The 13,147-nt window shown below is 58.9% G+C and overlaps 2 protein-coding genes across 3 annotated transcripts; one reads left to right on the plus strand and one right to left on the minus strand.

Annotated features, from left to right (window-relative positions):
• The first annotated feature begins 282 nt into the window (after positions 1-282).
• AP1S1 (adaptor related protein complex 1 subunit sigma 1) lies at positions 283-6,391 on the plus strand. Its single transcript, XM_044233192.1, has 5 exons — positions 283-370; positions 2,193-2,371; positions 3,010-3,118; positions 4,158-4,295; positions 5,600-6,391. Exons 1-5 carry the CDS (start codon positions 368-370, stop codon positions 5,645-5,647), a joined length of 477 nt encoding a protein of 158 aa, XP_044089127.1. The 5' UTR covers positions 283-367; the 3' UTR covers positions 5,648-6,391.
• A 1,332-nt stretch (positions 6,392-7,723) lies between these two features.
• Positions 7,724-12,149, minus strand: VGF (VGF nerve growth factor inducible). 2 transcript variants are annotated; one of them, XM_044232817.1, is made up of 3 exons: positions 11,998-12,149; positions 10,169-10,393; positions 7,724-9,662 (listed from the first exon to the last, which is right to left on the minus strand). In XM_044232817.1, the coding sequence occupies exon 3, from the start codon at positions 9,640-9,642 to the stop codon at positions 7,789-7,791; it is 1,854 nt and encodes a 617-aa protein (XP_044088752.1). In that variant the 5' UTR covers positions 9,643-9,662; positions 10,169-10,393; positions 11,998-12,149; the 3' UTR covers positions 7,724-7,788. The 2 variants fall into 2 exon arrangements, with proteins under 2 accessions (XP_044088752.1, XP_044088753.1); XM_044232818.1 differs by lacking the exons at positions 10,169-10,393; positions 11,998-12,149 and adding an exon at positions 9,791-9,874.
• Between the last annotated feature and the right edge of the window lie 998 nt (positions 12,150-13,147).

Consider the following 13,147-nt stretch of genomic DNA (forward strand, 5'->3'; position numbering starts at 1 on the left):
CCCTCCACCTCTCACCCCCTTTCCCGCCTTTTCCCCCCAAGGTTCCGAAGCGCGAGGACCTCATTGTCCTCCTCCCCCATCTTCCAACCTGCCCACCAGACGGCCTTGTTACCATGACGACAGAGCTACTCACAGCTGAAGTCGAGGACCTGGTTGCCATGGCTTCCGCATCTCCGCCTCCAGCCCCGCCCGCGCGCTCCGCAGAGCTGGCGCCTGCGCCGTACGCCTCTGGAAGGGCCTCCGAGCCGGGGCGGGACGGGGCGGGGCTTCAAACGAGAGGGAGGGAAGGAGGAGATAGGTTAAGAAAGGGAGGGGAGCTGGCGCGTACGGTGGCCGAAGAGGGACGCGCCGAGCCGGAGGCTGCAGGATGGTAGGCAGTGTGGAGAGGGAGGGGAGGGGGAACCGAGGGGCGTGGGCTGCACCTGCGGGGGTCCTTGGGGGCCGCCCTCTGTGGGGGCCGCCCTCTCTTCCTCCCGTCCTCGGAGGCCCCGCTTACCCGGGCGGGTGGGCCAGACGGCCTCGCAAGGAAGAGCAGCTGGAAACGGCTTTAAGGAGAAGGGACGGGGAATGGGCGCCTTTGGGGGGCGAGAGGGGACTGACTAGGGGGCGGCGGAAGCGTCCCGAGCCGGGGGTAGCGCGCGGGTGGCGGTCCAGGGGGTCCCGACCCCTGCCGCAGGAAGTCGCCCGAGGAAAAGGGGCGCGGGGGCCTGCCGGCGAAGGGAGGCGGCGGGGTTGGCGGGTCACCAAGACCCTCTGTTCCCGTGCAGCCCAGAGGAACGGCGGGCCCGGGGAGAGCGGTGTGTGGGAAGGGAGAGTTTCCGGGTCCGAGGAGTGGATGTCCTGCCTCGGTTTAAAGCTCTGCTCGCCTGCAGGCTGGGGTGAGGTGGGAAAGCCAAGTGGGCTCGAGGTCTTGCCCTCCGGGACCCGGGCTTCAGATCCCCGGCTCCCGTGCTCTTGGCTCTCCGTCCCCCCATCCCATTCTCTTTCCGGAGCCCAGGCCTTCCGTCTTCCTGCTGGCTTCCCGCTCCTCTGCCCCCCAGTCTCAGGCGAAGGACTTCCTTGCGCCCCTCTGTTGCCCTCCTGCCACGCTAGCAGCCTGTCCCCTTCCCCACCACCAAACCCCCTTGATTTCTCATTTAATCTCCTAAACAAGTCCAGTTTCAAACACCCACGGATTCCAGCCCTTGGTAATGCCCAGGGAGAGGAGAACTGCAGGGAGAAGGAGCTAACTCCAGGGTGTAGACTGGACCCCCTGGAACTGGGAAACTGGGGGTACATGGGGTAGTGAGGGCTGTGTACTCCTCCCCACTCTACTCAGCATGCACTTTGTTCCACAAAGGTCCAGGAACCACCCAGGATGGCGGTGTCCTAACCCAGGAACTGAGAGGGAAATTAATTTCGGTCACCTGGTATCTGGAGAAGAGTGGGTGCGGGTGCATAGCTGGAGGCACCCTAAAAGGAAGAAAGGCAGGACTGAGGGTGGCCAGAGGCCTGGCTGGCTGAGGAGAGAAGAGGGTGGAATTTACCCCTGGGCATACAACTGGCACTGGAGGGCAGTGCACTGGGGACATCCACAAGGGTGTATGGCTAGGAATAGGGTGGAGAATTGAGGTCGCGTCTGCAGAGACAAAATATCCCATTTCAGCATGGTGGTGGGTAGGGGGACTACAGAAGAAAGCAGACATCTCTGTGGTTTCAGCTATAAGCTGCTTGTCCCCTTACTAGGCATTTTACTGACCTTTGGAAGACAGAAGTAGGAAACCGGAGGGGAAGGAATAATAATAGTGACACTTAAGGTGTTACTGTCCTTACCATGTGACAGGCACAATTGTGTATAGCAACTCATTTAATCCCTCCAAACAGGTAGGTACTTTTATTACATCCATCTTACAGACCAGGAAACTGAGGCCCTGAGACATAGAATAATCGCCCGAGGCAAATTTCTCCACTACGGGAGCTAGGATTTGAACCCAAATGAGAGACTCCGAAGCTCTGACATGCCCCAGAAGGAAAGGCACCTGCTGTTGGGCATACCCAGGGTTGACTCCCAAGGGCTGCTGTTTGAAGCCCTTGGGAGCTGTGAATAGAGAAGAGTTAGAGGCATTTGTGGGACGCATCCGTAGCTGTGTTTCTGGAGTAAACAAACTCAGAGAACCAGCTCTCTGACCCTCAGCTCTGCCCCCTGCCCCTAGATGCGATTCATGCTGCTGTTCAGCCGGCAGGGGAAGCTGCGGCTGCAGAAATGGTACCTGGCCACATCAGACAAGGAGCGGAAGAAAATGGTCCGGGAGCTTATGCAGGTTGTTCTGGCTCGCAAGCCCAAGATGTGCAGCTTCCTGGAGTGGAGGGATCTCAAAGTCGTCTATAAGAGGTGACTCGCTACCTACTTTCCATAGCTGTCCGGATCCTGCCAGAGGGGGGTCTGGCAGTGGATTCAAACGGCTGAGCAATAAGGTCAGGGAGAACTGGGAGCTAAGGCCATCTGGAGGGCAGTGAGGAACTCTAGCTTCCTTTACTCTCCAAACTTACCTGGAAGAAATTCTGGTTCCCCACTTGTTTCGCTCATGCCTAACACCTGCCTCTGTCACCAAGGCCTTATCCTGTCCATCACACGTGTCCCTTGCAGCCTCATTCAACAATAATAGATCCTGCACTGCCTCTCCCCAAACACATGCACGCGTGCGCGCGCACACACACACACACACCCTGTCCAGTTCCTTCTCTGAGCCGGTGGATTAGTTGACTCAGGTTTTTGCTGAGTCAAACTGAACAGGTCAGAGGGCAAGAGGGAAAGAGCTTGCATGTTTGTCTCTGTCTTGTGAGAGCCACCAAGAGGCAGAGCGAATTGTTACTATTTGCATACCCTGGGGCCACCCCGCCTGTGTCCAGTAGGGACACGGACCCTGTGCTGGGAATAAGGAGAAATGGGAGGTTTGGGCGCACAGAGCCTGGGTCCTAAAGCAGGCCCAGCAGCCCCTCCCGCGACCCCGCTTGTGCCCCTGCCCGCAGATACGCCAGCCTCTACTTCTGTTGCGCCATCGAAGGCCAAGACAATGAGCTCATCACGCTGGAGCTGATCCACCGGTACGTGGAGCTCCTGGACAAGTACTTCGGCAGCGTAAGTCCCCCCACCCGCCCTGTCCGTACCCAGCAGTCCTCTCTTTCTACCAAACCCTGCAAACCTTCCAGTCTCTGCCTGGAAGGTTTGGGAGAGGCCAAGTTGGAACAGTGAGAACGGTAATTAATTCCCCTCTTTAAGCCTTAAGCCTATTAGCCATATCCCTTAATCAGCCGGGGCTGGGGGGAGGGAGTGTTGGGTTTGCACCAGACTCTGCCGCTCAGTACATCTAGAGCTGAGCTCCAAGTTCTCACAGAAGGACAGACCCCACATTTCAGATTTTATCAGTGGCTCCTGACCTTGACTTTGCATTGGAATTTTCTGGAGAGTTGATTTTTTTCTTTCTTTTTTTTTTTTTTAATTAGTGATATCCGGGTCCCATGCCCAGCAAGTCTGGATTTACTAATCGGCAGGGGAAAGCGGGAATAGGCCAGGCATGGACTGTCAGCTCAGACCTTAGATGGGGAGAAGGAATAATTCCCTCATTTGTATTCCAAATTAACAGTTTACAAAGCGCTTTCAGGCTCTCGTGTCTGCTCCTCATTTTATCTTGTGAGTAGGTGGTGTTATCTCAATTTTGTGATGAGAAACCAGACTCAGAGAAATGAAATGTCATGTCCATCTAGCGGCGTAGTGGCAGAGCCCTGCTTGGCGCTCAAGTCTTTCCACCCGTGATCCAAAATCTCCTCCTTCCCAGCCCCGTAGTGCCCAGGGAGGGAGGCTAGCCTGGCCCCTGGTGGGAAACAATGACACAGATTTTGGGGGGAAGGCAACCGGACTCACAGTCAAGGGTAGATTAGGGCAACTCATTTTTCATGTTCACAGAGAAAGACGAGACAAGAAGAAGAAAAAATTAAACCGAGTACTAAGGCTTTGGGGTTTGGGAGTTCATAGGCCTGGGGCAGGAGCGCGAGGTGGGAGCAGTGGTCACAAAGAAGACTGTGGAGCCATGAGAAGAAAAGAGGGTGAGCGGCTAGGGTGCCGGTGGGGTGGGAATGCACCTTGACATTCAACTCTGCCTTCTCCCCGTCCCCCCCAGGTGTGCGAGCTGGACATCATCTTCAACTTTGAGAAGGCCTACTTCATCTTGGATGAGTTTCTCATGGGGGGTGATGTCCAGGACACTTCCAAAAAGAGTGTGCTGAAGGCCATCGAGCAGGCCGACCTGCTGCAGGAGGTATGGGCCCGGGCCCGTGAGGAGGAGGAGGAGTGCAGGGGCCCGGGATAGTGAGGAGGAGGAGGAATGCATGGCACAGGGGGCCCTTCCTTCCCTGGACACCTCACCTGCCAGCCGCAGCTGCCGCCTTCCGGCTGCCAAGGGAGCCCCCCTCTCTGTGGCGTCGGGCCCCCACGGCGCCCGGTTGGCCAGCTTGCCCTCAAGCGCTGACTGAGTGCTCAGGGTGGGAAGTCAGGGTGGCCGGCAGCCCGCCTGTGCCCCCTCTCCCTCCTTCTCCCAAGACCCAAGGTGTCTCGCCCCAGCCAGATCACCTTGGTCCCATACTTCTCTTGGCATTTGGGGTTGCTTAGGGAACCGGAGAGGGGCCCATGATAGGTAATTCTTCTTTCCTGGTGTCTCATGGAGGTGGGGGCCCCTCCCCCCCTTTTTTGGTAACAGCACACACACACCCAAAAGCCTCTGCTCCTCAGAAGCAAGGGGCTGTGGGGATTTGGGGGTTGGGGTAGAGGGTGCCTGGCTGTTGGTTCTCTGCTCTCTGACGCCCCCGCCCTCACCCCATTACTGCCTGCCCCCTCTCTGCTGTGCCACTGCTGAGACTTGGTGCAGGGAGATGAGTCACCAGAATCTGCAATGACAAGCAAGCTGGCCTGGGCTGGCTCTGAGGAGGGGGAGAGATGGGGGCTCATCTCTGCAGTAGGAGAAAGGGCAGGATTGAACTTGGCACCTCACTGGTCCAGCTTCCCCTTCACACACACACACACACACACACACACACAGACACATGCACGTGCCCTGGCACACACACCCACCCCTGTTACTAGTGCGCTGCTCAGACCCTAATGACTCATTTCTCTGCAGTCTGGTTCACCTTCCCTCAGGGACCTGATGCCAACTTATTACTCCCTGCCCCCACTCTGAATCAAAGGACCCAACCATCTGGCACCCCCAGCCTCCAGAAAGCAGGGTTCCCACCCCTCAGTCCCATCTTCACTCCCTTCTGCCTCAGAGATGGAGCCCCCACTGCTCCCCAAGCTTCTGGTTTGGGGTTCTCTGGGTGGCAGCAGACCCCACCTGGAACCCCTCCTTGCCACAGTTGGCTCTAGCTGTGGGTCCCTGGAGACTGGGGACTGGACACTGTTCCAGCTTTGAGCTCACACTGGCTTTTCTCTCCCCCCCCTCCCCCTGTCTCTCTGTGTCCACCCCCCCCCCCGTGATTGTCATTGTCTTGCCCACCCCCCTCTCCCTCATTCCCTGTCTGCCTCTCCTGGTGTCTCTGCGTCACCCTCTGTCTGTCTCTGCCTCAGGAAGATGAGTCGCCCCGCAGTGTGCTGGAGGAGATGGGGCTGGCATAGCCCCCCACCCCACCTGGGCCCGTGGAGCTGTGGGGAGCTGGTGGAGAGGCAGGGCACGAGGGCCCTTTTTCTTGGTGGGACCCAGCCGCCCCTCCTCTGCTGCCTCACCTTCTTCTGGAGTGAGCTGTGGGCTCAGGACCCTCAAACATTCCTTCCCTCACCTCTATCTCCTCTTTCCCCTTTCCCCAACGAAGGTTTTAGGAGCTAGGAGGTAGGAAAATGTGACCAAAATGGGGGTGCTATTTGGCTTTCTTTCCCTGCCTTTGAAGAACTAATGTTACCCCAGACTTTCTCCCCTCCCTTATAACTGTAAATATATAAATACGTCAGGTTAAAGGGAAAAGGTTTTCAGGGCTCTTCTCTTCTCCCTTGCCCCATAACCTACCTCCACCCTGCCCCAGTAGCCAGCTAGGGCAGCCCCTCTGCCTGGGATAGGGGTGGGGGGATTTCTGAATACTGAGAGGGAAGACCTTTCCCCTCATCTACCCTCCTCCTCCTAGGCCACCGCCGGGACTCTGTCCCGTGCCAGGGGAGGAACAACATGGTTAATTTTTTTCTAACCTTGCCACTTTGCGGGAAGTGAGGGTTGGGGGAAGGGCAGGCTCTACAGGAGACTGTCCCTCCTTCACTCCATGTTTTGGGTGAGGCAGGAGCTAAGCTCCAGAGAGGAGCTAAGGGGTGGGGTGTGGGAAGCGTCTGACTTTGTTTCCTTTCCTCTGAAATAAAAGGAAAAGCGTTTCTGGACTTTGTCTGCTTGGGCTCTGTGAAGGAAGGAAAGGCCCCTGGGATCAGTCAGAAGGGGACGGGAACTAGGATTGCTGGCGTTAAAGAGAAAAAAACCAAACACATAGAGGACCTCCGGTTCAATTTGAATGCTAATGAATATTTTTAGGATTCGTGTCCTATGAAAATACATCCGTCATTTATCCAAAGTGAAAATTTAACCTGTGCTGAGCGCCCCAATTCCAATCGGATTTGTGAGCTCAGTGCCTCTCCGAACTTGGTACCTCCAGCTCCCTGGCCACCTTCAGCCAGGGACGAGCAACTCCTAGGGACACGGTTTCACTCCCGGAAGGGTTCCTTTGTGGAAGATTTCATTCAGCTGGTTTCGTTTTATTTGGAGAGAGGAATCAGGGGGTCAAGGGTATAGCCAACCCTGTATGCTTACCAAAGGGTTGAGGAGTGGCTGAAAGCAGGGTGTTTCTGTAGCTAGAGGCCCCTCCTTCCTGTATGTTGTGAAATACACAAGACCAGGGAATTTAGGTGTCCGGGGAAGGAGGCGAGTGGTGAGGTTGGAATTGGGCTGTGGAGCCACCAGCCAAAGAGGCTGGAGGGTCATGGCTAGAAGAAGCTTCTAAGTGGCCTAGGGACCCACCCTAGGGACCCTCCGCCACCGCCACCAGCCACCGGCCACCACCACCACCCCTGCTAGGCTGGAAGTGCAATTTGGGCTTTCTTCGTAGATATGGGCCATAGTCTACTCTGAAATGCGGCTGAAAGCGGTTCCACCATCCTGGCTTTTGAACAGGAGGTGAGGGGTGTTGTGGCCGGCGCTTCCCTCACCGCCCCTTGGGAAGGACCACGGAGGCCCAAGGGGACGGGTGAATAACGGAGAACAAAGTCCTAATAAAATAGTCACTTTTATTTCTTAGCAAAACTATTTCCTCCGTGAGGGGTATTTACAACAGAGAAGGGAAAGAATAGGTAAATTCACAGCGATCTGGAGAGGGTGGAGAGGCTCCTTGGAGGCCCAAAGGGCAGGAGACAGACACTTCTTCACACAATTAACTGGAACAGCTTTTTCCGGTTTTGGACGGGGACGTCCCGAGAGGGACTAGGTGGGGACAGAGGCCCGGTGGGGTGGGGTGGGGTGGGGGATTCGCACAAACCACCCGCCCGCCTGGGGTGGCCCCGGGGGGCCTCCTTGAGTGAGTCTGGGGTGTTCAGGCTTGGAATCCGGGAAGCGGTCTGACGGGTCCCGGCGCAGCCCGGGGGCGGGGCGACCCGAGGGCGGGGGCGGGGCCGGGAGGCGGTCAGGGGCGGGGCTGGGGTGCATGCAAACACCGAGAAGGGAGAGGAGAAACACGGAGGGGGGTGGCAGCGCACGCGGCAGCGGCGCACGGGGGCGGTGCCAGGGCAGGTCACGGGCGCCGGAGCAGCACGTGCTCGATATAATTCTCCAGCTCCTCCTGCTCCTGCATCCGGCGCTCCTCCGCCTCCGCCTCCTCCTGCGCGCGCCGCGCCTGGGCCTCCCGGTCAGGATAGTGGTGCGAAGGCGGCAGGGCGTGGTGGTAGTGGCGGCGGCGCGAGGCAGCGGGCGGCTGCAGTGTCCGCGGCCGGATATAATTGGGAAAAGGGTGGTAGGGCCCGGGGGGAAACAACTCGTCCTCCTCGCGGTCCCAGGGCGGGAGCACCTCGTTCCAGTCGGGCAGCTCCTCGCGGGCGGGGGCGGGGACAGGGGGCGGGGGCTGCGGGGAACGGACGTGGGTGGGGGCGGGGGCGGACCGGGGGTGCGGCACGGGCTCGGGAGGGGCGTTCTTCTTCCGCTTCCGCTTCTCCTCCACCTCCTCGATGATGCTGACCACGTCGTCCGCTGGCAGGTGGAGTTTGGTGGACAGCTCAATGAGGCTGTCGATCGTCTGAGGGTCCATCTCTTCATCGTCGTCGTCCTCCTCCCCGCCCTCCTCTGCCCCCTCAGCCTCCTTCCGACGGTGGCCGGGCATCTCTTCCTGGGAGCGCTTGTCTTCAGCTCCGGCTTCCCCGTCCTCCTCCTCTGCGAACAGCAGCGCGTTCTGCCGCGCCCTCTCAGCCTCCTCCGCCTCTGCCTCCGCCTCCGCCGCCTCCTCATCCTCTTCCCCCACCCTCTCCGCCCCGCCGCGTCTCTCCTGCTCCGCCTCCGCATCCTCCCTCTCGCTCTCTCGCTCCTCCTCCTTCTCCTGCAGCCCCCGACCCCCAAGGCCTCGCTGCCGGGCCCCGCCCTGCAGCAAATACTGGAGCAGCAGGTCGGAGGCGAGGTCTGCCAGCCGCTCTTCCTGCGCCGCGGCCTGCCGTGTGGCCTCTGCCTGCCGCCGCCCGGCCTCTACCTGCGCCAGTCCTTGCTGTAGAAGGCGCTCCCCCGCCTCAGAGCCGCCCAGGAGTGAGCTCTCCGGACGGCGCGCCTTGGGGAAAGGGGCACCCAGGCTTTGGTACGCCTTGGATAGGGGTGCCAATGCCTCACCTAGATGTGTTTTGGGGGAGGACACTCCTTCCCCGAACTGGTGGGCTTCAGGAAGGGGCCCACTCTCCGGCATACGCGCCTGGAATTGAGGGGGAGCAGGGGGTGGCAGGGGCGCGCGCTCCGGGACTCGCGCCTGGAACTCTCCCCACGAAGCGCGCCACACGCGCTCCGGCCCGGGGCTCTCCAGGTTGACTCGGGTCAGCGTGTGCGTGCGAGTTTCCGTCTCTGCTGCCGCTGTCTCTTGCTGGCGCTTGGCGTTGCTCGGACTGAAATCTCGCAGTTCCTGGAGCAGGGAAGCTAGCGCCTCGAGCTCTTCGGAGGGGTCGCCAGCCTCGGGACCATTCTCCTGAGTCTGAGCGCGAGGCGGGGCCGCAGGTGCCTGGGTCTCTGGAGCCGGGAGGCTGTGGGTCTGGCTGCGCACGGTCTCGGTCAGCAGAGCTTCTGCTGCTTCTTCCTTTGGCTCCTGCTGGGAGCCGCCGGGCGCCGGAGGCGAGCCCGGGCGGTCAAGTGCCTGCAGCAGCACTGCGGCCAGCGCCCGGGGATCCACGCCCTGGAAGAGCTCTCCCTCGTCCTGAGGCTCAGAATTTCGAGCGGCTCGGACCTCTGGGGCGCTAACATCCTTCGGCCCGGGCACTGCGTCCCCAGCTACCGGCTCTTTATGTTCAGAGCTGAGGGGAGGTGGCTGCGCCTCAGGGTGCCCCGGGGGCGCTGCTCCCAACCCCTTGATCAGTAGAAGGAAGCAGAAGAGGGTGGAAGCCGGCAACCTGAGCGATTTCATGACCAAAGGACTGCCGGAGACTGTGAAAAATAGAAGGGACCAAAGAAAGAGAGGGTTTCTGTAAGAATTTTCCGCTCTCTGATTCTATATCCCCTTCCCCCACCTTTAATCAGGAAATCCAGGGCTTCCCTCATCCCCCTAACCTTACCCAGAAGAGGGACGTTTAGGTGCAAAGGAGAGAGATGTTGTGCCGATCTCTGGAGTCGTGTAAATGGGAAATCGCCCGCAACCCTCGCTCCCCCCAGTGCCTCCTCGCCCCCTTGCCTAAGCCATCTCACTGCCAGCGCCCACGTACTAAGCAGCTAAGATAAGGGGGGAAAAATCTCTGCTCCCTCCCCACAGGACTCCCCGGATGGTGCGTGGGCGACTTCAGCAGCAAGAGAAAAGCGGCGACTCCCCCATTTACCAGGGACCCTTACCGGGGGCTCCCCGCTGTGTTTTTAACACCCCCATCCGGGAGGAGAGAGAACCCTCCCTCACGCCCACGGCTGCCGAGGGTTTGAGGGATGGACAGCGGAGTATTTACCAGCTGGTGTCACGATGCGGGAGGTGGAGAGGAGGGTCGGGTCGGGGCGGGGTGGGGACAGGGGAAGATCGGGACGCGTCCGCCTCGGCTCCGAGCAGTGGCTGGGATAGGAGCGACGGTCGATTTCTGGCGTCCAGTGGGTTGGGCTCAGCTGGGTCCGCGCGGCTCTGGGAGACTCGCTCGTTCCGGCTTCAGCACGCTGGACAGCGCCCGCGCCGCTGCCGCCTTATAAAGGGGAGAGCGCAGGGTCACGTGGGATCGCCCCGCCCCATTGACGTCAATGTTCATTCATGGGGAAGCGGGCGGGCGCCTCGAGGTGGGGGGCAGCCCAGTGATTGGAGAAGGTGTTCTTCTCCCGGCCCGCGCCTGCGCGCCGGGAACCTCGGCTGGAGGGGCGTGCGCTAGCTTAGCACCGGGGAAATGAATGAATGAATGAATGAATGAAATCGCCGGGGCGGGCGGGGCAGGGGGCTATGAATGAATGAAGGAGGGACGAGGAGAAAAGGATGAATGAATGAATGGGAGAATGAATGGAAGGGTGAATGCTGAGATGCTCCAAGGCGGGAGGGTGGGTTACAGAGCAACTTGCAGCTGCGGGAGCCCGCGTCGCTGAGCCGAACAGAATGGGGGCACTCCCAGGGTCTGACTGGGCATCAGTAGGTGATCCATACTGGGGAGGGGGAGGGTAAAGATTCCAAAGCCGAGGAAGGGGCTGGACTACCCACCCCCCCGACAGCACGCACGGTTCACGGGGAACACACCCAAGGACGGCGTGAACCCGAGAGAGGAGGGACGGATCTGGGCGCCTGCTGGCGCTGTTCGCGGATCTGCGGTGCGGGGTGCCGGCCCTGGGCCGGGGCAGATGGGTGGATCTTGCGGTTTTGGTAATCCCGTTGGAAAGGGTCCGAGTCGGAAGAAAGGGGAAAGACAGGATGTGTGCCTCTATGTCGTGTCTGTTCACAGTCGGTGCGTGTTTGGAGAAAAAGGTGTGTCTGTCCTTCTGTCCAGCTCACTCTGTAGCTTGTGTTGGCAGCTCGGCTTGCCCCTTGTCAGCCCACCTCTCCCCCACCCTCCTCCTGCTTCTTTCCCTCCCTCTGCTTCCCCCCAAAGGACGTTTGGAGGGCGAGAGCAAACCAGGTGGGGAGGGGGTTGTGCAGGTTGGGGGGGTGACTCAACTCCAGCTCTCTTCATTGCTTAAAGGGAAGGTTTGAACGCGTTGCAGAGGGGTGGGGGGGTGAGTGTACAACGTCAGAGATAGCCCCTCTCTAACCATCAGACCCCTCGTCCGTATCTCCTGCCAGAGGCGTTGGGGTTGGGGGCTTGGACAGCTAGAGGTTGGGGGGGGCGATGACGCACAGATTGCGCAAAGAGAATCCATCAGCGAGCCGGGTCCACTGAAGGGAGACCGGCCCGTGGGCGGGGGTGGAGGGAGGACGGAAATGGGGAGGGGGCAGGGGAGAAGGGAGGAAGGCAAGGGGAGCAGCCACTGCAGGAATGAAGGGGAGGAGGGAGGCTGGAGGGGGCTGCGGTGCAGGCGAGCTGTGCGGGGGTGTGGGCAGGGAAAGGGGGGAGTGACAATGACACATGACAGACACACAAGAACTGCGGACACAGGGGTGCCTGTGGGCACACGCAGGGCACCCACACCCTAAGACTCCGGAAACCGAGATCAGGGCTGTCTCTCAGGGGCTCAGGGACTCTTTCAGAGCCAGTCCTCAACCCCCTCCTCATCTGTTCCTAGCACTGACCCTCCTCTCTCTCTCTCTCTCTCTCTCTCTCTCTCTCTCTCTCTGACACACACACACACACACACACACACACACACTCACGTGCTTTCCTCTATAGCCAGCAGTGGCTTCTTGGTTCCATCAGTGGCTTGACTTTCCCAGAAGAAAGCCCATCAGCTCTGCAGGGAAAGAGGTGGGGAGGAGTAGAGAGAGAGGAAAGAGAGAAGAGATGGGAGCAGGAGAGGGAGGGAGGAAGGAAGGAATCTGGAACAGGTAGAAGGAACAGGCTAAAGGAGGAAAAAAAAAAACAAAACCACAGCACTGAGAACCAAGGGGACTGTGGAGATACCACAGAAAGCAGAGAGGAGGGGGCAGCAGACCCCAAGGCTGTGCCTCGCCCCCTCATCCTCAACACACGCAACTATCTAGGACCACTTCCTAACCTGGGGGCTCCCCACATTCCTCTTTCTCCTCCTCTTCTTCTCCCCTTTATCTTCCCAGCCTGGTTACTGTGAGCAGTGGAATGGGGAGGGGGTCACGTTACCTTCCCGAGGAGGATGAATCAGAGAGATGGCTCAGACATCTGGAGGGGGGAGGGGTAGCCATCCAAGAGAGAAGGAAGAGGGGAGGGAAAGAGCCAAGGGGGGCAGATTGAGAGGCTGATGGGGCTAAGAACTAAGTGTGAGATGAGGGGAGACAGGCACCTAGGGAAGCAGTTTGTGTTCCTGTGGGTTTGTGTATGTGCACACGCACCTGTGTGTGCATGTGTGTTTGTGTTGTGTGCAGAGTTTAATGAAACATGGGGGGGGGGTGGAGAAAAGGAATTGGAAGACCAGTTGTGTATTTAATCAGATAGAGTGGATAGGCATGATAGTGTTCCACTTTAAATATGAAATCTCTTGCAACCTATGTGGCCATGTTTGTGCCTGTTTCCAGATGTCATTGTATAAGTATGAGTGCATGTGGGTTCCAATCCTTCTGAGTGTCTGTATACCTGTGTGGTTGGGAAGCTTTGAGTGTGTCCAGTCTGGGCATCTGCTGCTGTCCGAAAAGTGAGCCTGGTTTGGTGTGTCGTGTGTGTGTGTGTGTGTGTGTGTGTGTATACATATGCGTCTTTGTTGATTTCTCTGAGTCTTTCCATGCTTTCTGATTTATGTTAGAAGTTATGCAGATGTCTCTGTGTCTTTGATCTTGCCTGCCCCTCCTCCACGCTTACCATCCCTAGATTTCTGCGCAGTAAAGCCACTCATCC

The sequence above is a fragment of the Neovison vison genome, chromosome 14 (genome assembly GCF_020171115.1).
Source record: "Neovison vison isolate M4711 chromosome 14, ASM_NN_V1, whole genome shotgun sequence".
Lineage (NCBI taxonomy): Eukaryota > Metazoa > Chordata > Mammalia > Carnivora > Mustelidae > Neogale > Neogale vison.

Coding starts and splice junctions, on each gene's coding strand:
- AP1S1 (XM_044233192.1), top strand. Junction 2,372..3,009: donor CTCAAAGTCGTCTATAAGAG/GTGACTCGCTAC, acceptor CCCTGCCCGCAG/ATACGCCAGCCTCTACTTCT. Junction 3,119..4,157: donor TGGACAAGTACTTCGGCAGC/GTAAGTCCCCCC, acceptor CGTCCCCCCCAG/GTGTGCGAGCTGGACATCAT.
- VGF (XM_044232817.1), bottom strand. CDS start 9,642: ATGAAATCGCTCAGGTTGCCGGCTTCCACCCTCTTCTGCTTCCTTCTA.